At 40.6% G+C, this 21,162-nt stretch overlaps 1 protein-coding gene across 7 annotated transcripts in view; it reads right to left on the bottom strand.

Annotated features, from left to right (window-relative positions):
• GREB1L (GREB1 like retinoic acid receptor coactivator) overlaps nucleotides 1–21,162 on the bottom strand; it is a 282,546-nt gene that overhangs the window by 76,969 nt on the left and 184,415 nt on the right. For 4 of the 7 annotated variants that reach the window (XM_024350984.3, XM_016933422.4, XM_054672160.2 and 1 more), the window contains exons 8-12: nucleotides 13,849–13,977; nucleotides 9,313–9,429; nucleotides 8,561–8,680; nucleotides 7,412–7,549; nucleotides 4,536–4,721 (exon numbers count right to left, since the gene is read on the bottom strand). In XM_024350984.3, coding sequence (XP_024206752.1) covers nucleotides 4,536–4,721; nucleotides 7,412–7,549; nucleotides 8,561–8,680; nucleotides 9,313–9,429; nucleotides 13,849–13,977 — 690 coding nt within the window. The remainder of the gene's footprint in view (nucleotides 1–4,535; nucleotides 4,722–7,411; nucleotides 7,550–8,560; nucleotides 8,681–9,312; nucleotides 9,430–13,848; nucleotides 13,978–21,162) is intronic. The other 3 variants (XM_016933423.4, XM_054672163.2, XM_063796021.1) reach the window with 1 other exon arrangement.

Raw genomic sequence — 21,162 nt, 5'->3', positions numbered from 1 at the left:
GAGAACGCTTTCATGATCTAGTTATTCCCCAGCATTCTGGATTGTTAAATATGCCATTTGGCCCTCTTCTCCAACCAGTTGGAGCAAAACTTATACTGCTGACCTGTGGCCCCTGGAATCAGGGGGATTTTGTTTCTTATTCTCTTTAGAAACTCAACCAGCCTTTAGAACAAAATAAGCAAGTCAATGTTTGGTATCCAAGTGACACAAATGAACTAAGATTTCAACATTTAGTTTAAATTGAAAGCAGTGAGAATACAGTCACTCCCTCTATTCAATCATTTCTTTTGCTGTGTGAACCCAATATTTGGAACTCAGGCTCCCATAAACCAGCTCAGACACCTCAGTGTCTGTGATCTGAGACCAAGCAACAGCCCCAGAACCCATGGCTAAAAGCCCCTTATGGAAGAACAAAGGGGTGATGGGCTGGACTTCTGCATGAGAAGGAGGCACCACAAGGGAGTCAGACCCATTCCTTCCTCTAATAGGGATCTAAGTGGTTTCTCTGGCCCTTCCCATCTTTTCTGGGAAAGTTAAGAAAATGAGGTGTTTAGTAATGCTCTTCAGATATGGAAAATTAAATAAAATCTTATACATTATAAAAACAACAATTTCAATTGGAGAAAACAGTTTTTCCAGGATTGGGTGGAGGCCAGGGAGAGGTAGGAGAGTAGAATTCTCATAAACAGATTTTTCTCCTCTATACATGGAAACAGGGCAAGAAAATGGTAATGTATACATTATGTCTGTGTTTCTTCTATGCTGCTGCTGCTGCTTTTTTTTTTTTTGAGACAGTTTCCCTTTGTCACCCAGGCTGGAGTGCAGTGGCGCGACCTCGGCTCACTGCAACCTCCACCTCCTGGCCTCAAGCAATTCTCCTGTCTCAGCCTCCGGAGTATCTGGGATTACAGGCATGCCCAACATGCCTGGCTAATTTTTGTATTTTTGATAGAGATGGGGTTTCACCATGTTGGCCAGACTGCTCTCAAACTCCTGACCTCAAGTATCCACCCTATTCAGCCTCCCAAAGTGTTGGGATTACAGGTGTGAGCCACCGTGCCTGGCCTCTACTGTCCTCAAAAAACTTGCTGGGAATGTGGAGGGATGCTCTTTAAAAAAAAATCACCTAGGAGCCACCAAGATGTCTGATCTTCATTCAGCTTTATCAAATTGGCATCATGGTTAATTGTCACTAGGTACACACTTTTCAGTGAGCTCAAAGTGGATAGAAGGTGGTCATTTATTTAAAGCTTTCTTCCACCAGAACATGACAGCTGAAAAGCAGGTGGCCCTGGCTGTCTCCAATTCCCTACTGTCTTTCATTAACAACCTGAAAGCTCAGGGGCCTGGTTAGTAGTCCATAAGACTCACTCCAGGACTAAGTAACATATTCTATCAGGAGGCATAATTAATTCAAAGTACAAAGGCATTCTGGGAAAATAAAATTACTAAACATGTTCACAACATCCTTTGTTGCCTTAAAGCTCGCTTTTATAGAGTTTTGACTGATGTACAATTAGGAATCAAGAAGTGGAGGAAAAGGTATTAAAGTTTAAATGAGGTAAGAGACTTCTTAGAGTAAAATGTCTTGCTTCCAAAAATCAACTATCACTTTTTCATCCTCAGCCTTTTTAAAAAAAAACTTTTTTAAATGTTTTTAATTAGAGACAGGGTCTCTGTCTGTCTGCCAGGCTGGAGTACAGTGGCACAATCATAGCTCACTGCAGTTCTGAACTCCTGGGCTCAAGTGATCCTTCTGCCTCAGCCTCCCAAGGTGCTGAGATTACAAGTGTGAGCCACCACACCCAGTGCCTCATCCTCAGCCTTTACAATTACATTGCAGGTGTCTTTTCTCCACTTTCGCAAGCTTGATAACAATAATCTTTTCCTTCAAGTGCTGATCTCCAATAACTTAGGTTAGCTGAGGTATCAGTTTTAATGACTTTTCAGACAGAACTACCTTAATAGGAAAAGTCAAGGTTTAAATAGACTCAGAGCCTTACAAGAATCTCTGGATTTGCTGATTTCATTATCTACTTCAAAGATTTTCTGATTGTGAAATGACTGAGATTTTTTAAAAGTGACTGTAGTGAAGAGGTATGGTTCCTTCTGAAGAATCTTGCTTTTCTTCTTCTCTGTTACCTCTAAGTAACTGAGCCACCGAAGTATTAAAAATCCTTTTAGAAGTTTAGATTTATTTTTTTAAATGTCTATAATCTATGGCATATGTGAAACTATTCTTGCTTGCCTTCTTGAAACCTCCAGAGGCAAGAAATAAATAAATAAATAAAGGACTCCAGAACAGTTGTTGAGGGATAGAGATGTCTCAATGTACAAAGCTTAGGTTTTAAAAGAGAAATAGCTATTCATGTATATCGAGAGGCCTAACTGATTGACTGCAAGTCAAATTCAGGAAAGAACTGATCCTGCAGGTCAGAGAAGAATCTGTGTAATTAAATTGAAATTGTTTCTTTTTTTTTCTTTTTTTTTTCTTTACAAAAGATAAGAGCATTTAGTACTTTAAGAAAAGATATCTTATTTTGACCACTTGGTTCGTTTAATTAAATTAGACTCTGATTTTTAAAATTGCCATTAAGATCGAAAAAGAGGCCGGGCGTAGTGACTCACGCCTGTAATCCCAACTTTGGGAGCCCAAGGCAGGTGGATCACCTGAGATCAGGAGTTTGAGACCAGCCTGGCCAACATGGTGAAACCCTGTCTCTACTAAAAATACAAAAATTAGCAGGGTGTGGTGGCTCACGCCTGTAGTCCCAGCTACTCGGGAGGCTGAGACATGAGAATTGCTTGAACATGGGAGGTGGTGGTTGCAGTGAGTCGAGATCGCACCACTGCACTCCAGCCTGGGAAACAGAGTGAGACTCGGTCTCAAAACAAACAAACAAATAATCAAACAAACAAACAAATTGAAAAAGAGTGCTATAGTGATTTGCTTGGTTGGCTATAATATCATCACTCTATGAAGCCTGGTTTTACTAATTCTGGGTGCATTTAGAAGTTGGCTTTAGATCTTAGAACACAGTCTATAATCTAATTTCAGTATGTAGCAATTAAAATTATGTCATCAAATGAGCTGTGGACCCAGATGAGCTTTATAATTGTATTACCTTTCAATAAGCATCATTAGTAAGTCCTAGGTTTATCATGAAATTGGTGCCTTGTAAATTTCAAAAGGCCATGTCGAAGCAGAGGCCAAGTCAAGGCAGCCTCTCAGGGCACAGAGTTCTAGTCAAGATTGCTAGCTAATGCACCAAACACTGAATATGCCCTAATAAAGCTTTTTTTTGTTTTTTCTTTTAAAGTTATTTACTCCAGTGTTTTTATTATCTCCTAACACTGAAGTGTTTTCTAAAATTAAAAAATTTCACAAGAGTGCATACAAATATTTTTATGTGTAATTTTACATCTCAAGTATTTTTTTCTTTTCTTTTCTTTCTTTTTTTTTTTTTTTTGAGATGGAGTTTCACTCTTGTTGCCCAAGCTGGAGTGCAATGACGTGATCTGGGCTCACTGCAACCTCCGCCTCCCGGGTTCAAGCAATTCTTTTGCCTCAGCCTCCTGAGTAGCTGGGATTACAGGCATGCGCCACCACGCCCAGCTAATTTTGTATTTTTAGTAGAGATGGGGTTTCTCCATGTTGGTCAGGCTGGTCTCGAACTCCCCACCTCAGGTGATCCGCCCACCTTGGCCTCCCAAAGTGTTGGGATCACGGGCGTGAGCCACCATGCCCGGCCACATCTCAAATATTTTTCTAAGTAAATCAGTGGCTTGAAGTCGTAGAGTGAATGTATAATTAGATGGCTTACTGCCATTTGCAAAATAAAGGACATTTCGATGTAAATGCTGCTAAGCCACTCTAGTATTGTCAGGGCACCTGCATACACCCACTTTGGGGCTTAGGAGAATATATCAGATAGAGGAAGTGAAGGGTTCATGACCTACATATCCCCCTTACCCTATAGCTTAAAGACCTTCCAGGGAGGTCCACAGTTATGACCTCAATGATGGAAAGCACGATGGCACTCCATCAAAGGGGTGTAGCTGGAGAAGAAAAAAAATGGGTGTAGGGCCAGTGGATAAACAAGATAAAAAGGCTAAGTGGAAAACTGGAAAATAATTGTTTAAGACAATGGCTGTGTTTGCACTCCAGATGGTAGGTGCACTTTCAGAAAGGTGGCCTGGCCAAGCTCCCCAGAGAAGGGGTGCTCAAGGCACAACCCTTTAAGGTTCTGCCTACCTTAACTACTTTGGAGACCTTTGCAGCATCATGAGACTGGACACTAGGTGGTGCAATTCATCTCCTCTAGGACCCAAGGAAGAGGAAAGGAAAGGAGTAGAAAAGAAATGAAGGAGAGGAAAGGGAAAAGTTACAGAGAATGGGGTTGAAGGGAAAGAACATTAGAAGCGAAAGAGGGAAAATAAGAGATAGGAGGATAAATGTGAGAAAGAAAGAAAAAGTACATCACAAAAAATCCTCAAAAGTAGTCACCAGCAAATGATTATGGAAAATGACTTACCCAGCCGCACAAGATACTGTATCGTCAGAAGAATCATGTTTTCCACGCTCAGAAATTGGCTGCCAGTCAACCCTAATTTTTCCAAATCTTTGTTTTCCAACTGTGGAATCTTGTAGCAATTCACCAGCAGAGGACTCACAACAATGTCACCAACATTTCCATAGAAATAGGGTAAAGTGCCATAGCCTGTCCCAATAGAAGCAGGTCAGTACAGTTCAACATTTCTTTTTATGGTCCAACCAGGTACACTTGCTCAACGAGGATCAAAGATGCTTAACAAAATTCCCTGCCCTCTGAGATAGCTACCAAACAAATCACTCAAACATATCAATCCCAGGGAATTCACTTGGATGCTCCAAATTCTATCCTTATATTAAGTTAAATGAACAGGAAACAAAATACAGTTGGCCCTCTATGTCTGTGGGTTCCACGTTCAATCAACCGTGGACTGAAATAGTCAGAAGAAAAAATTCCACAAAGTTCCAAGAAGTGAAACTTGAATTTGCTGTGGGCTGAGTAGTACGCTGAATTCATGTGAATGACGTGATGTGTAGGCACTGTATTAAGTATTACAAGCAATGGAGAGGTGGTTTAATGTATATGGGAGGATGTGCATAGGTTATATGCAAATACTGTGCCATTTTATATGAGGGACTTGAGGATATTCGATTTGATATGGGACGGGGCCTGGAATCAATCCCCCAGGGATACTAAGGGACAACTGTACTCATATTATCTCTGTTTCTCATGGAAGGAACATGTTAATATTTTGCTGGAAGACTGATGAGTTTGCAAAACATGTCTGTATCCTCTGTAAAACTGCAATGATAAAATATTTCTGATAAAGTCCCTGATCAAGTTTATTTTCAGATAAGAAATCAGAAAACAAACAAATGACAATATGGCTGGGCAAGGTGGCTCACGCCTATAATCCCCGCACTTTGGGAGGCCCAGGCAGGTGGATCACCTGAGGTCGGGAGTTTGAGACCAGCCTGGCCAACATTTTCACCTTTAGTAGAGGCGAAACCCAGCCTCTACTAAAAGTACAAAAATTAGTCAGGCATGGTGGCATGCAACTACATGGGAGGCTGAGGCAGGAGAATCGCTTGAACCCAGGAGGCAGAGGTTGCAGTGAGCTGAGATCGCGCCACTGCACTCCCGCCTAAGCCACAGAGCGAGACTCCGTCTCAAAAACAAAAAACACTGGCCAGGTGTGGTGCAGCTCACGCCTATAATCCCAGCACTTTGGGAGGCTGAGGCAGGCAGATTGCTTGAGGTCAGGAGTTGAGACCAGCCTGGCCAACATGATGAAACCCCATCTCTACTAAAAATACAAAACTAGGCTGAGCGTGGTGGTGCACGCTCGTAATGTCAGCTACTCAGGAGGCAGAAGAATCACTTGAACCCAGGAGGCGGAGCTTGCAGTGAGCAGAGATTGTGCCACTGCACTCCAGCCTGAGTGACAGAGCAAGACTCTGTCTCAAAAAACAATGACAAAAAACAAAAACAGAAACAAACGATAATACATGTTTCACTTCCTGAGATTTCCTTTCCTTTCCCCTTTCCTTTCCTTTCCGACACTATCCACCTGGAGATATTCCTGAGATTTTCTTAAAAAAAAAAAAAAAAAAGTAAGCTAAATTCATTGATTAATAGCAAGATTCTACTAGTTTCAGGTGCTTGGAGATCCCTGTTCCTTTGTTATCTTAGCTATTTTTGTGAGGTTGTCTTCCTAAATGTCAGTGAACAGTCTCAAATTGTTTTGAAATAGATAGGATAAAATATGTCCAAAATATGCTCTGTTTTGGTGGTTGATGGAGAGGATAGTCCCTCTGTGAGACTTTCTAAAAGGCAGGCACCAAAGGACCAAAGGGTCCCATGTTCTATGCATCTTTCCAAAGCTTAGTGGCACTATGTTAATGTTCAAAAAGAGCTTCCTAATCCATACAGCATTTAAGCAACTGGGATCCCCTCAGTACCTACAGATCTAGGATTAGCAGATAGAGCAACCAGGTAAAGGACATGACTCCAAGCAAAACCATCCAATTAGGCAGGCTCAGGCCAACCCAAAAAACAAATAACACTGCATGTAAACACACCCTAAAGATGTGGGGAACTTAAACACCCTATCTATTTTGTCCTTAAGGTAGAGCAAGCAGTCTCCTTCTGGCCTAGGCCAGCCCTAAACCAAGGAGTCTCCTGACATGGGTATGAAAAGCACTAAGTTAGTCCTGGAATGTAGGGACCCCTAAATGTCTATACCTCCACTTGTAGACCACCTGGAAGGACTCAGCCTCCTCAAAGATGCTAAGGTTCAGACCTGCAACTGTGGGGCCTCTTGGTTCTCTTGAGTAGGGTCTGTCAGCTGGCTTGGCTTGTTTCATTTCTTTGTGGTTTGGCTCCCTTTGACTGGAATGTCTCCTCCCTGACCTTGTCCACTTTGACCAACCTTCAGGACCCAGCTTAACCAACACCTCTGGGAAGTCTTCTCAGATCCCTCCAGGCAGAGGTAAGCCCTCTCTCAGAGCTCTGAGTTCTGGTTGCTCCTGGTTGTGAACCTCTAAGGAGCTCACATGTCACAGTGTGCTATAATGGTATCGCCCATGTGTTGTAATGCTTATTTACCAACGCTGGTGGCTCATGCGAGGTGAGACTCCCCCAATAAACAGTGCTCCTTGAGGGCAAAAAGACTTTGCCTTATCCTCAGCTCCTAATCACATGTTTAATATAGCATGAAAGAGCTGACCAATAAAAGCTGAAAGAATCAACAGATGGATGAATATCTTCATGAATACATGAAAAAACACAAACAATGAAATGGAAAAACACTCCTAGATTCCAGCAGACACAGGCAACTTGGAATTCCATTACCTTACCTATCAGAATTACTGGTCTAACTCCTGAGTTACTCAGCAGGTTTTCAGGAACAATTACAGTTTCCCCTGCAGGAATGGGCCTGGGTTGTAAAATTCCAGTTAGTGGGGTCTGTGGAACTGGGGCAGATAAAAGGGGTTCTGGAAAAAAAAAAGTTTGACAAGAAAGATGATGTGAAAACTAAATGAAATACAATAGAAAGCAATGCTGTTTTAATACTTTTAACAGAGAAGCATTAGAAATCTAATGGTTTGTTGTGTTTTTCATTAGGTTTATTATGTAAAGTGATAAGTGAAAAAAACAAAAGGAGAAAAAAAATTAACCATGATCATATCATGTGGCTACAACTACTATTTAGCATTTTGGTGATTTTCCTTCTAGTTGTTTTTTCCATATGCAATATTTTGGATCCTGTTTGGTAGCTTGGCTTTCCCCCCAAGATTATCAAAGGCATATATCTGTTCATTACATACATTTTGAAAGGTATAGAAAAGTGTGAAGAAGGATGAACTCATCATTAACCAGTACTACCTACAGGCAACCATAGTGATAGACTGGCATAATTATTTGTGTATATAAGATGTCTATGTAGTCTTTAAAACTATTTATTTAAACAAACATTTAAATAACTCATTTATGTCTTAGAACCAGTATATTTACAATTGTCTGTGGTTTGTTCAGCAAGGTAGACAAATGTTTGAACTGTGGATACCAAATGGCTACAGTTAGGTGTTCTGAAAGAGAGCCAGTTGGTTTTGGTTTTTCAGGTTTCTAGCCACAGACTGAACCATCCAGGTCAGAAATAATAAGCATGGGTCACATAAAGAACCAGATAACAGCAGGGAAAATCTAACACCACTACTAGCAAAACAAGTCCATATATGCTCTATGATGGTGGGTTGGTAGCATTGTGTCCCATATAATGAATGGCTTTTCAATGCTATGGGTTGAAATTAAGCCAAAGGTTGAATTCAGATCAGTTGTAATGATCTTGTGCATGTAGGGGAGGCAAATGTGATTGGGACAAAACATTAGCTACTATCAATATCCTCATATAACTCATTGTCAAGAATTCAGGGAAAGAATGGAAGTAGAAGATATCTCTGCTAATTAAAAACACACTTACAATCCATCTTCTGTTAAAATCTTACCCGTTCTTGAAAGAGGGCGAACTGTAGGGACAGGTACAACTAAGCCAGGTTGGGGGAGAGGTGACCCAGGATACCATCCCCGGTGTCGTTTCTTTGGTGGCCCAGAAATGAACATGGTAGCTGAAGACAAACAAAAAAACAAAAAAAAAGAGATAGTCTTGTTCTCAGCCATGTGGAAGAAAGGAAAGAATGCCAGAGTAATACAAGTAATACAGAACCTTTAATTTGGTTATACTCAGAAAGTCTAAATCACTCCTTTAGAGGTAAAGTTTAAAAAAAAGCCACATTAGTAACCTAACATTACAATAACAGCCACTTAACATCTGTATGTTGTTTTACAGTTCCCAAGTTTATGTAGGTTATTTCATTTGATTCTACCCACAACCTTGTGGAGTTGTAGGGCAAATATTGTTGTTATACCCATTTTGTAAAAGGAGAAAGGAAGGCTCAGATTTGTCCAGGATCACACAACAGAGAACTTTGAATCCTGTACTTTAGTCAGCTAAACCCATGGTTTTTCAAGACACTTCCTTACACATTTGTTTCAACATTATTTCCCAATTAGGTCATCCACATAGAATCCCAAGATATTTACTCATTACTGTTCACACCAATTACAAACTTTCAAAACACTGTATGACGAACTGAGAAAAAACTCTAGAGTGTGTTGCCAGATAATTCATTACAAAATCTGGAGCACTTGTAACCACAGGTAAGTGCATTATTACAAAACTCTACGACAGGCATTGTACCTTGATCTCCTGATGCATAGCTAGGTCGTGGTGACAAAGAATAATTCCCTGTGTGGGCTGGAGTGGAGCTGGATGCACTGCCCTTCCCTCCATGGCTACTGTTTCCATTAGCAGCATCTGTAGAACACAAGGAGAGGAGTGCTCAGAACAGAGGCTGGGCGGGGCACTGCTTTCTGGGATGCTGGAACCATCTGATAGACCTCACACTCTAGGATTCCAAGAAACCTCACGGATAGGACTCAGTCCAGTTATACAAAACCAACTGCAACTGTCAGAGGAAGATCTTCATTAAAATTAAATGTCACTTAGAAACAATTTCCTAGGACCCCAAGAGATCTTCTGGAATCAGTTTCAGTGAAATCTTTGGAGATGATGGGTGGGAGGAAGGGAAAAAAATTCTTATATACACTTTCTTAACTTTGCATCATGGAAAGTTTCAAACTTATAGAAAAGTAGAGAGAATAGGATAATAAACATCTACATACCCACCATCCAATTTCAACATTTACCAACACAGCCCATCTTGCTTTATCTATACCCTTACCTCCGTCCCCTCCACATACACACATGCATGCTGTGAATTATTTTGAAGCAAACCCATATCATTTTTGTACATAAATACTTCTGTGTGCTTCTTTCTTTCTTTTCTTTTCTTTTTTTTTTTTTTGAGACAGAGTCTCACTCTGTCGCCCAGGCTGGAGTGCAGTGGTGCGATCTTGGCTCACTGCAAGCTCCGCCTCCCAGGTTCACACCATTCTCCTGCCTCAGCCTCCAGAGTAGCTGGGACTACAGGCGCCCACCACCATGCCCGGCTAATTTTTTGTATTTTTTTTAGTAGAGATGGGGTTTCACCGTGTTAGCCAGGATGGTCTCGATCTTCTGACCTCATGATCCACCTGCCTTGGCCTCCCAAAGTGCTGGGATTACAGGCATGAGCCACCGTGCCAGGCCTTTTTTTTTTGAGACAAGGTCTCACTGTCACCCAGGCTAGAGTGCAGTGGCGGGCTCAGAGCTCACTGCAGCTTTGAATTCCTAGGCTTGAACGATTCTCCTGCTTCAGCCTCTCAAATAGCTGGGACTACAGGAGTGTGCCACCACACCTGGCTAATTTTTAAGTTTTTTTTTTTTTTTTAAGAGACAGGGTGTTGCTATGTTGTCCAGACTGGTCGCGAACTCCTGGCCTCAAGCAATCCTTCCATCTTGGCTTCCCAAACTGTTGGGATTACAGGTGTGAGCCACCACACATGGTCTTATGTATGAGTTTCTAAAAGAAAAAGACTCTTTTAAAAATAACTGTAATATCATCGCTATACTTAAAATTAGCAGTGATTAATACTTTCTTTTTTTCTTCTTTGAAACAGGGTCTCACTCCATCATCCAGGCTGGAGTGTGGTAGTGCAATCACAGCTCACTGCAGTCTTGACTTCTGGGCTCAGGCAGTCCTCCCACCTCAGCCTGCCAAGTAGCTGGGGCTACAGGCATGTATCACCACACCTGGCTAATTTTTGTATTTTTTTTTGTAGAGACAGGGTTTCCCAGGCTGGTCTTGGACTCCTGGGTTCAAGTGATCTACCCTCCTCAGCCTCCCAAAGTGCTGAAATTATAGGCATGAGCCTATAATAAACATCTACATACCCACCATCCAATTTCAACATTTACCAACACAGCCCATCTTGCTTGATGGCATGAGCCACCGCATATAGTCAATAATTTCTTAATATCATAAAATATCCTATTAGTATTCAAAAATTTCCCCAACTATCTTTTAACTATCTGTTAAAAAACCTTTTTTTAAAACAGTTGGCTTGTTCAAATTGGAATTCAAAAAAGATGCACATACTGAATTTAGTGGCTACATCCCTGAAACCTCTTTTAATCTATAAGATGTCCTTCCTTTTCTTTCTTACAATTAATTTGCTGAAAACCTGGCGGAATTTTCCATTTTCTAGATTTTGCTGATTAGATACCTGTGGTGTCACTTATGCTCTTGTCCCCTGTATTTCTAATAAGCTAATTATTAGATATAGAGGTTTGATCAAATTCAGGTTTTTTTTTGGCAAGAGTTATCTCATAAGTACTGTGGTATACAGTACTTCCATCAGGAGGCACATAAGCCAGTTTTCTCTCTTCTTATGATATTAAGATTGATTAGTAGGTTCAAAAGTTGTCAGCATAATCCTTGGCATTATAAAGTTGTTCAGCCTTTCATCTGATCGCTTTAGTAACCATGATGATTACTGATCTATTACTTGATTCTTTTAATGCTGTAAAAACTTGATTCCATTGTTCAAAGTCTGTAATCCAACCAGAAGATAGATCCTGCAAGAATTGTTGGACCTGAGTAAAAACAGAAGTGGGCTGTGTAAAGTATGATGCCTAACTGTTGAAAAATTTCCAAAAATGGCCAGGCACAATGGCTCACACCTATAATCTCAGCAATTTGGGAGGTTATGGCAGTAGGATCACTTGAGCCCCGGAGTTTGAAACCAGCTTGGGCAACATGGGGAAACCCTGTCTCTACAATTAAGAAAGAAAGAAAAAAGAAAAGTTTCCAAAAATGACAGGCTCTCTTTATGCTCATTCTTCTACTTCTCTTAAAATTTCTTCTACCACTAAACTTGGCTGGGTGCCATGGGTCATGCCTGTAATCCCAGCACTTTGGGTGACTAAGGCTGGCTGATCACTTGACTCCAGGAGTTCGAGACTAGCCTAGACAACATAGCGAAACCTTGTCTGTACAAAAAACGCAAAAATTAGCTGGGCACGGCAGCATGTGCCTATAGTCCCAGCTACTTGGGAGGCTGAGGTGGGAGGGTTGCTTAAGCCTGGGAGGTTGAGGCTGCAGTGAGCTGAGATCGCACCAGTGTACTCCAGCCTGGGTGACAGAGAGATACCCTGTTTCAGAAAAAGAAAACACACACACACACACACACACACACACACCACTGAACTTTTCTGGAATTCTATCTTTATGTTTTTGAGATAGATTCTCATTCTGTCACCCAAGCTGAAGTGCAGTGGCACAAACATGGCTCACTGCAGCCTTGACTTCCCAGGCTCAAGCCATCCTCCCACCTCAGCCTCCTGTGTAGCTGGGGCCACAGGTGCACATAACCACACCCAGCTAATTTTTTTATGTTTTGTAGAGACAAGGTCTCACTTTGTAACCTGGGCTGGTCTGGAACTCTTGGTCTCAAATGATCCTCCTGCCTTGGCCTCCCAAAGTGATGGGTTTACAGGCGTCACTGTGCCTGGATGAAGCCTATCTTTTGTTCACAGCTTGCCTCAGCCTACATCTCTCCTTGGCTTATAGTATTTACCCTGATGACTTTAACTATATGTTGGTGGCTCTACTCTATACCATCAGTCCTGAATTATCCCTATGATAAATTAAATGGCTGTTGAACAGCTCCACATGGATGTCTTATGGGAATCTCAAACTCAGCATTTCTAAAATTGAACTCTCAATCTCCCACTGGAGAACCTGATCCTCCTTCTGTATCCCTGTCTCAGATGATGGCATCACCATAAGCCCAGAAAGATGAATGTCTATTGAGACTCCTTCTTCTCCTTGATGCTCACGTTAATCAGCTAATTCCTGCTAGTTTCACTCCCTGAGTAGCTCTCTAATTTGTCCTCTCCTCTGCAACCTGTTATCATTCTAGCCAAGGACCTCATCATTTGTCACCGAGATGACTGAAATGACCTCCAACTAGTTTTCCTATCTCGTCTTCTTCTTACATATTACAGCCAAAATGATCTAGCTCAAGTTCAAATCAAACAATGCCATTCCTCTGCTCTATAAGTTATAGGGTGAAATCCTCGTTTCTTAGGCTGGCTGCCTATAACTTTTCCCTTAACCACCACCCACTCACCTCTTGCCACTTTTTGAGCTTTACATTTTATGGTTCTATCAAGTCCAAATTGCTGGAAGTTCTTGCATACATCATATTGCTTTTCCCCCTTCCCTTCTTTTCCTTTTAACCATTGTTTCTGCTGTTTCCTGAATCTGAATTGCTTTTCCTCCACTCCTTTGTACAGTGAAGATCTCCTCATTGTCAAAGACCAGGCTCCTCTGAGAACTTATTCTTAATTACTCCTACAATGCTGGGCTAAAACCCTTTGCTCTGCGTTCTTCTGTACATTGCCATATTTGCTACAGTACACTGAAAATATCTTGTCAGAGGTCTATCTCCCCCACTAGATTACAAGGAAATTGGGGGGTCAGAGACTGAACCTTATCTTTGTATTCCCAGTTCCTAGTTATAGCAGGTGCCCAAGAAATGTTTGTTAAATGGAATCAGATTGTTATGTCACTTCCAAGTAACAAGTGTCATTCCCTGACTCTTCTGGTTGGAAGGTAGAGAACACAAAGCTTCGTACACTAGTACATTATTATAGACAGCCCCACTTCTCTCTTCAACTGGCAGGGAGAGGCAGCTTCTGTTTTCTTCTATCAATTTGTCAATTAAATGTCACACAAGTCTTTTATGGACTATGTATTTACCAAAGATATATAAGTGAGGAAAACATCACCTGCAGCAAAAGTCTTCCCTACAACCTGCAAAGATAAAGCCAGTGGTTTCACAACATTCTTATTCCGGGTCAGGTCCTGAGCTCCACTTAAATTGATTGCAGAATTAGCTGGATTGAGAATCGGCGAATCTTTAAAATGAAAGAGTTTGTTTAAATTAGCAACTATTTATATATGCAGGAAGGAAGTTAATTCAACAAGAGTTGAGAAAAAGCAGATTATAGAATTTCAGTCCTTTCCTTGAACTATTCTGACATTTTTAAAAGTCCATTTCTATGTGTACTGGTTTTTAATTTTTTACTTATTTAACAAACACTCACTAGAAGTTACCATGTGATGCATGCTATTTTAAGCACTTTAAATATATTAATTCAGTTAATTCATGTAACAACGTTGTGAGGTAAGTATTACTACCTTAAATAGTAGCAGCCATTTAACCTAGTCAAAGTTAACTGTGGAGGTAGTCTCCATAGACCCCCTCAAAGCCATATATATATATATGCACATATATATACACACATATATATACACATATATATACACACACAAAAAAAATATATATATATATACTATTTTTTTTAGATGGATTCTCGCTCTGCTGCCAAGGTTGGAGTGCAGTGGTGTGATCTCGGCTCATTGCAACCTCTGCCTCCTGGGTTCAAGAGATTCTCCTGACTCAGCCTCCTGAGTAGCTGGGACTACAGGTGCACGCCACCACGCCCAGCTAATTTTTGTATTTTTTGGTGGAGGTGAGGTTTTGCCATGTTGGCCAGGCTGGTCTCGAACTACTGACCTCAAGTGATCCACCTGCATTGGCCTCCCAAAGTGCTGGGATTACAGGCGTGGGCCACTATGCCCAGCCTCAAAACCAGATTTTAATGAGATGTATTTATCTCTACCTAGATGAGTTTATTATTTTAAAAGTGTCATGCAAACCAACTCACTGAAATGTAGGAGAAAGCATTTTTCTCTGAAAGAAAGTTGCTTTAGTTTTTTTTTTCTTTTAATAAATTAGAATTAATTTACTGCAATACCAGGAACATCCAAAAGAAAGCTCTTTGGATTAAGAAAAGAATTCAGCCCAGAAAACCACATGCTATTTCAGAGACAGGCTGTGGAAGAGAGAAAGACTCAAGCCAATTAGAGTTTTTCTAAATGAGTAGAGACCCCAAATCCCTGACTACTCCAGCAGAACAGCTAGATCGATTAACACAGGAAAGTGTCAAAAGGGACTGTCAAACCTCTCTGAGAGTCTGAGAGCATGCTCTAAGGAACAGGATACGTACTCATGGTGCTCCCTTAGAAATTATCTAGAAAATTATTCATCCCACAACATGATTCCTGATTCATCTAATCATTGTTTCTCATCAGAACTCAAAAGAATGAAATGGTCCCCCACTGGCTTGGATGAGTTAACATGCTTCTCTAAGGGCCTGACTTACTCACCTGTGAGTGATTTAAGGTCTGCTGGAAGGACCCAGTGCACACACAACATTACAAAGTTGTGGGAAACTGAAGATGACCCCAGTTTTTCATGTCTTAACAGAGCCTTACAGGACAAGAATCCGAGTTAAGTTTGCTATGCTCTTACACAGATCTGTCATTATGTTTCAGGCCACAGCCATATTGTTTGGAAGATTAGTAGCCTTCTATACTAGTTTATACCTATAATTTTAGCATATCCCTAATTTGAAGAGTGATAATTCATCTTATATTTTTAAAACAATGAATTCAAATTGGTACAGAATAATGTTTTAAAAATCAGAAGGTACAAAGTTAATCTACAGAAATAAACCTTCATATATATAAACAACAATCCATAGTTAAATAAAATGCCTACGAATAAGCTTAATAAGAAATGTATGCAACCACATGAAGAAAACATCATATTTCTGGACATAGTATCTGGGATTTGTCTTAACATATTGAAGGAGGAAGTTAGATTAAATAATAATCACTATGTGTTCATAAGTACTGAAACTGGGTGATAGGTCATGGTGGTGGTTTACTTTATTATTCTATTTTTATATGTGTTTGAAAATGTCAGCTGGGTGCCATGGCTCATGCCTGTAATCCCAGCACTTTGGGAGGCCGAGGTGGGTGGATTACCTGAGGTCAGGAGTTCAAGACCAGCCTGGCCAACATGGGGAAACCTCGTCCCTACTAAAAATACAAAAATTAGCTGGGTGTGGTGGCACACACCTGTAATCCCAGCTACTTGGGAGGCTGAGGCAGAAGAATTGCTTGAGCCTGGGAGGTGGAGGTTGCAGTGAGCCAAGATCATGCCACTGCACTCCAGCCTGGCTGACAGAGCGAGACACTGTCTCAAAAAAAAAAAAAAAAAAAAAAAAAAAAGAAAGAAAGAAAGAAAAAAAAGAAAATGTTAAAGATTTTTTTAATTTAAAAAAACTTACAAAAATCATGAATATACACCTGAACAAATATGAAGACATACCATGCTTCTGAGCAGAAATATTCAATGTCAAAAAGATGCCAATCAACCTAAGTTAACCATTCAGTAAATTATATTGAGGCAATTATGTACATAGGAAAAAAATAAAGTTGTACCAACATCTTACACCAGGTGTCAAAAAAAAATCAAATGGACCAAAGATATAAACTTAGACTCTGAAAATATAAAAATACTAGAAAATATGGAAGAATTAATTATCACCTTGATATGGAAGAGGCCAAATTATTAATCAAAATGCAGAAGCCATAAACAAAAGACTGATAAAATCAGTTACAAAAAATACATAATTTCTGCATGGCAAAATTTTATGGCCATATACGTAGTAGCCAGAGAGAGATGGAGTGGCCATCCTAATCTCAGAAGAAATAGACTCTAGGCCGGGCACGGTGGCTCACGCCTGTAATCCCAGGACTTTGGGAGGCCGAGGTGGGCGGATCACGAAGTCAGGAGATGGAAACCATCTTGGCTAACACAGTGAAACCCTGTCTCCACTAAAAATACAAAAAAATTAGCCGGACGTGGTGGCGGGCACCTGTAGTCCCAGCTACTCGGGACGCTGAGGCAGGAGAATGGTGTGAACCCAGGAGGCGGAGCTTGCAGTGAGCTGAGATCACGCCACTGCACTCCAGCCTGGGCGACAGAGCGAGACTCTGTCTCAAAAAAAAAAAAAAAAGAAAAGAAAAGAAAAACAGACTCTAAGACAAAAATCATTACTACATGAAAAAAAGAACACTTTATAATGATAAAAGGGTCATTCCACCAGTAAGACGTAATTATAAACATATACACACCTAACAACAGAGCCCCAAATAAATGAAGCAAAGATGAACATAACTGAAGGGAGAAACAGCTATGTAATAACAAGGGTTGGGTACTTCAATACCCCACTTTCGATAATGAATAGAACAACCAGGGAGAACATCAATAAGGAAATAAAAGACTTGAACAACACTGTAAACCAACTAAGCCTAAGACGTCAGTAGAACATTCACCAACAAAAGCAGAATATACATTCTTTTCAAGGGCACCAGGGAGATTCTCCAGGATAGAGTATATGTGAGGCCATAAAACAAGCCTCAATAAACTTCAAAGAACTAAAATCATACAAAATACATTCTCTAAACTCAAGAGACTCAAATGAACAATAACAGAAGAAAATTTAAGAAATTCACAAATTTATGAAAAATAACACACTCCTAAATAACCAATGGATCAAAGACATCACAAAGGAAATTGTATACCACTTTAAAATAAATGAAAATTAGGTTGGACGCGGTGGCTGACGCCTGTAATTCCAACACTTTGGGAGGCCGAGGCAGGCGGATCACTTCAGGTCAGGAGTTTGGGACCAGCCTGGCCAATGTGGCAAAACTCTGTCTCTACTAAAAATACAAAAAAATTAGCCACGTGTGGTGGTGGGCGCCTGTAATCCCAGCTATTCAGGAGGCTGAGGCAGGAGAATCACTTGAACCCAGGAGGTGGAGGTTGCAGTGAGCCGAGATGGCGCCACTGCACTCCAGCCTGGGTGACAGAACAAGACTCCATCTCAAAAATAAATAAATAAATTAATTAATTAAATAAATGAAAATTAAACACAACATACAGCAACTTATGGGATGCCACTAAAGTAATTAGAAGGAAATTTATAGCTGTAAATTCCTATATTAAAAAAAAGAGGCCAGGTGCGGTGGCTCACGCCTGTAATCCCAGCACTTTGGGAGGCCGAAGTGGGCAGATCACCTGAGGTCCGGAGTTTGAGACCAGCCTGACCAACACGGAGAAACCCTGTCTCTACTAAAAATACAAAATTAGCCGGGTGTGGTGGCTCATGCCTGTAATCCCATCTACTCCCAAGGCTGAGGCAAGAGAATGGCTTGAACCTGGGAGGCGGAGGTTGCTGTGAGCCAAGATTGCACCATTGCACTCCAGCCTGGGCAACAAGAGCGAAACTCCGTCTCAAATTAAAAAAAAAAAAAAAAAAAAAGATCCCAAATCAATCACCTTAAGAGTGATCCCAAATCAATCACCTTAAGAAACTAGAAAAAGTGAGAACTAAACCCAAAGAAAGAAGAAGAAAGGAATAAAGACAATAGACAACAGCAGAAATGAATAAAGTAAGGAATAGAGAAACAATAGTGGAAATGAACAAAACCAAAAGTTTGTTTTTTGAGTGAATCAACAAAATTGACAAGTCTTTAGCCAGATTGACCAATGAAAAAAAAAGAAGATATAAATTACTAAAACTAGGAATAAAAGACGGGCATCACTGGCAACCTTAAAGAAAAAAAAAGCATTATAAACAAATGCTATGAACAATTGTATGCCATTGTTATAGACTGAATTGTCTCCCCGCAATCCATATGTTGAGGCTCCAATTCCTAAAACCTTAGAATGTGACTGTATTTGAACATCGGCCCTTTAAAGGGGTAATTATGATGAAATGAGGTCATAGGGTAAGGGCCTAATCTGAAATGATTTTTAAGGACTGGTGTCCTTAAAAGAAGAAGAGACATCAGGAATGTGCCCATACACAGAGGAAAGGCCATGTGAGGACACAGCAAGAAGACGGTCATCTGCAAGTCAAGGAGAGAGGCCTCAGCAGAATCCAATGCTGCCAGCACCTCAGTCTTGGACTTCCAGGTGTCCAGGACCGTGTGAAAATAAATTGCTATTGTTTAAACCACCCAGTGTGTAGTATTTTGTTAAGGCAGCCCTCGCAAACTAATATAGCCATCAAATTAGAGAAATCTAATTAGGTAATTAGATTTGAAATTGACAAATTCTTAGGACAGAAATGATCAAAATTGACTCAAGGAGAGAGAAAAATTCTGAATAGACCTATAACAAGCAAAGAGACTAAATTAGTTAAAAACAAAACCAAAAATAAATCCCACAATTATCCACAAAGAAAAGCCTAGTTCAGAAGTCTTCCTTAGTGAATCCTACCAACATTTAAAGAATACCATGCTTTCTCAAATTTTTTCAAAAAGTAGAAGAAGGAGGAGCATTTCCCAACTCAACTTCTTAAGGCCAATATTACCCAGACAAAGACATCAAATGGCTGGGTGCCATGGTTTGCACCTGTAATTCCAGCTACTCAGGAGGCTGAAGTGGGAGGACTGCTTGAGCTAGGAAGTTTGAGACTACAGTGAGCTATGATCATACCACTGCACTCCAGCCTGGGTTACAGAACAAGACCCTGTCTCAAAAAGAAAAGGAAGAAAGGAAAAGAAGAAAGGAAAGGAAGAGGGGAGGAGAGGATAGGAGAGGAGAGGAGGGGAGGGGAGGGGAGGGGAGGGAGGGAAGGGAGGAAGGGAGGAAGGGAGGAAGGAAGGAAGGAAGGAAGGAAGGGAGAATAGTTTATGAAACACATGAATGTGTACATAACAATGCTCAACAAAATACTAGCAAATACAATCTAGCAGCATATAAAAAGGATTACAGGCTGGGCGCAGTGGCTCATGCCTGTAATCCCAGCACTTTGGGAGGCCAAGGCTGGTGGATCACTTGAGGTCAGGAGTTTGAGACCAGCCTGGCCAACATGGTGAAACCCCACCTCTACTAAAAATACAAAAATTAGCTAGGTGTGATGGCGGGCACCTGTAATCTCAGCAACTCGGGAGGCTGAGGCAGAAGAACTGCTGCAACCTGGGAAGTGGAGGTTGCAGTGAATCAAGATCGTGCCATTGCACTCTAGCCCGGTCTGACAACAGCGACACTCCGTCTCAAAAAAAAAAAAAAAAGATAAACCGCGATCATGCCATTGCACTCCAGCCCGGGCCGACAACAGCGAGACTCCGTCTCAAAAAAAAAAAAAAAGGGGACTGTATGCTATGGCTAAGTGAGATTTATAGCTGAAATTCAAGGTTGGCTTAACATATGAAAATCTATCGCTGTTATTCCATACACCATATTAACAAAATAAAGGACAAAAACCACATGATCATCTCAAGAGACACAGGTAAAGCATTTGACAAAATCCAACATTCTTTCACGACAAAAACACTCAACAAATTAGAAGCAGAAGGGACCTTCCTCTACTTGATAAAAAGCATCTACAAAAAAAACCCACTACTTTCAGTTTCAACACAAGAGGACAAAAAAAAAAAAAAAAAAAAAAGACAAAAAGACAAAAACCCAAAATAAAAACAATAAAAAACCCACTACTACCATCAGACTGAGTGGTAAAGATCAAACTATGATCTGGACGAAGATATGTCCACTCTTGCCGCTTCTATTTAACATGTACAAGAAGTTCTATCTAGGGTAATTAGGAAGGAAAATAAAATGTATCCAGGTTTGAAGGAAGAAGTTAAACACATCTATTTGCAGATGACATGATCCCGAATATAGGAAATCCTAAGGAAGCCACTACAAAACTACTAGAGCTAATAAATGAGTTCACCAAGGCTTCAGGACAGAAGATCAGTATTCAAAAATCAGTTGTATTCCTATGTAATTGCAGTAACCCCAAAATATACTTAAGGAAAAACTTCCATTTTATAATAGCATCAGAAATAATAACTACTTAGGAATAAATAGAACAAAAGAAGTGTAAAACTTATACTATGAAAACTACAAACCATTGTTGTTTTTTTTGTTTTTTGTTTTTGAGGCAGGGTCTCTATTGCCCAAGCTGGAGTGCAGTGGCATGATCACAGCTCACAACAACCTCAAATTCCTGGGCTCATGTGATCCTCCCACCTCAGCCTCCCAAGTAGCTGGGATGACAAGCACATGCCACCATGCCTGGCTAATTTTTTGTATTTCTTGTAGAGTGAGGTTTTGCCATGTTGCCCAGGCTGCTCTTGAACTCCTGAGCTCAAGAGATCAGTCTGCCTCA

This window comes from Pan troglodytes, chromosome 17, assembly GCF_028858775.2.
Source record: "Pan troglodytes isolate AG18354 chromosome 17, NHGRI_mPanTro3-v2.0_pri, whole genome shotgun sequence".
In the NCBI taxonomy this organism is placed as follows: Eukaryota; Metazoa; Chordata; class Mammalia; order Primates; family Hominidae; genus Pan; species Pan troglodytes.
The sequence above is the reverse complement of the archived record's forward strand: the minus strand, read 5'-3'. Positions and strand labels throughout refer to the sequence as shown.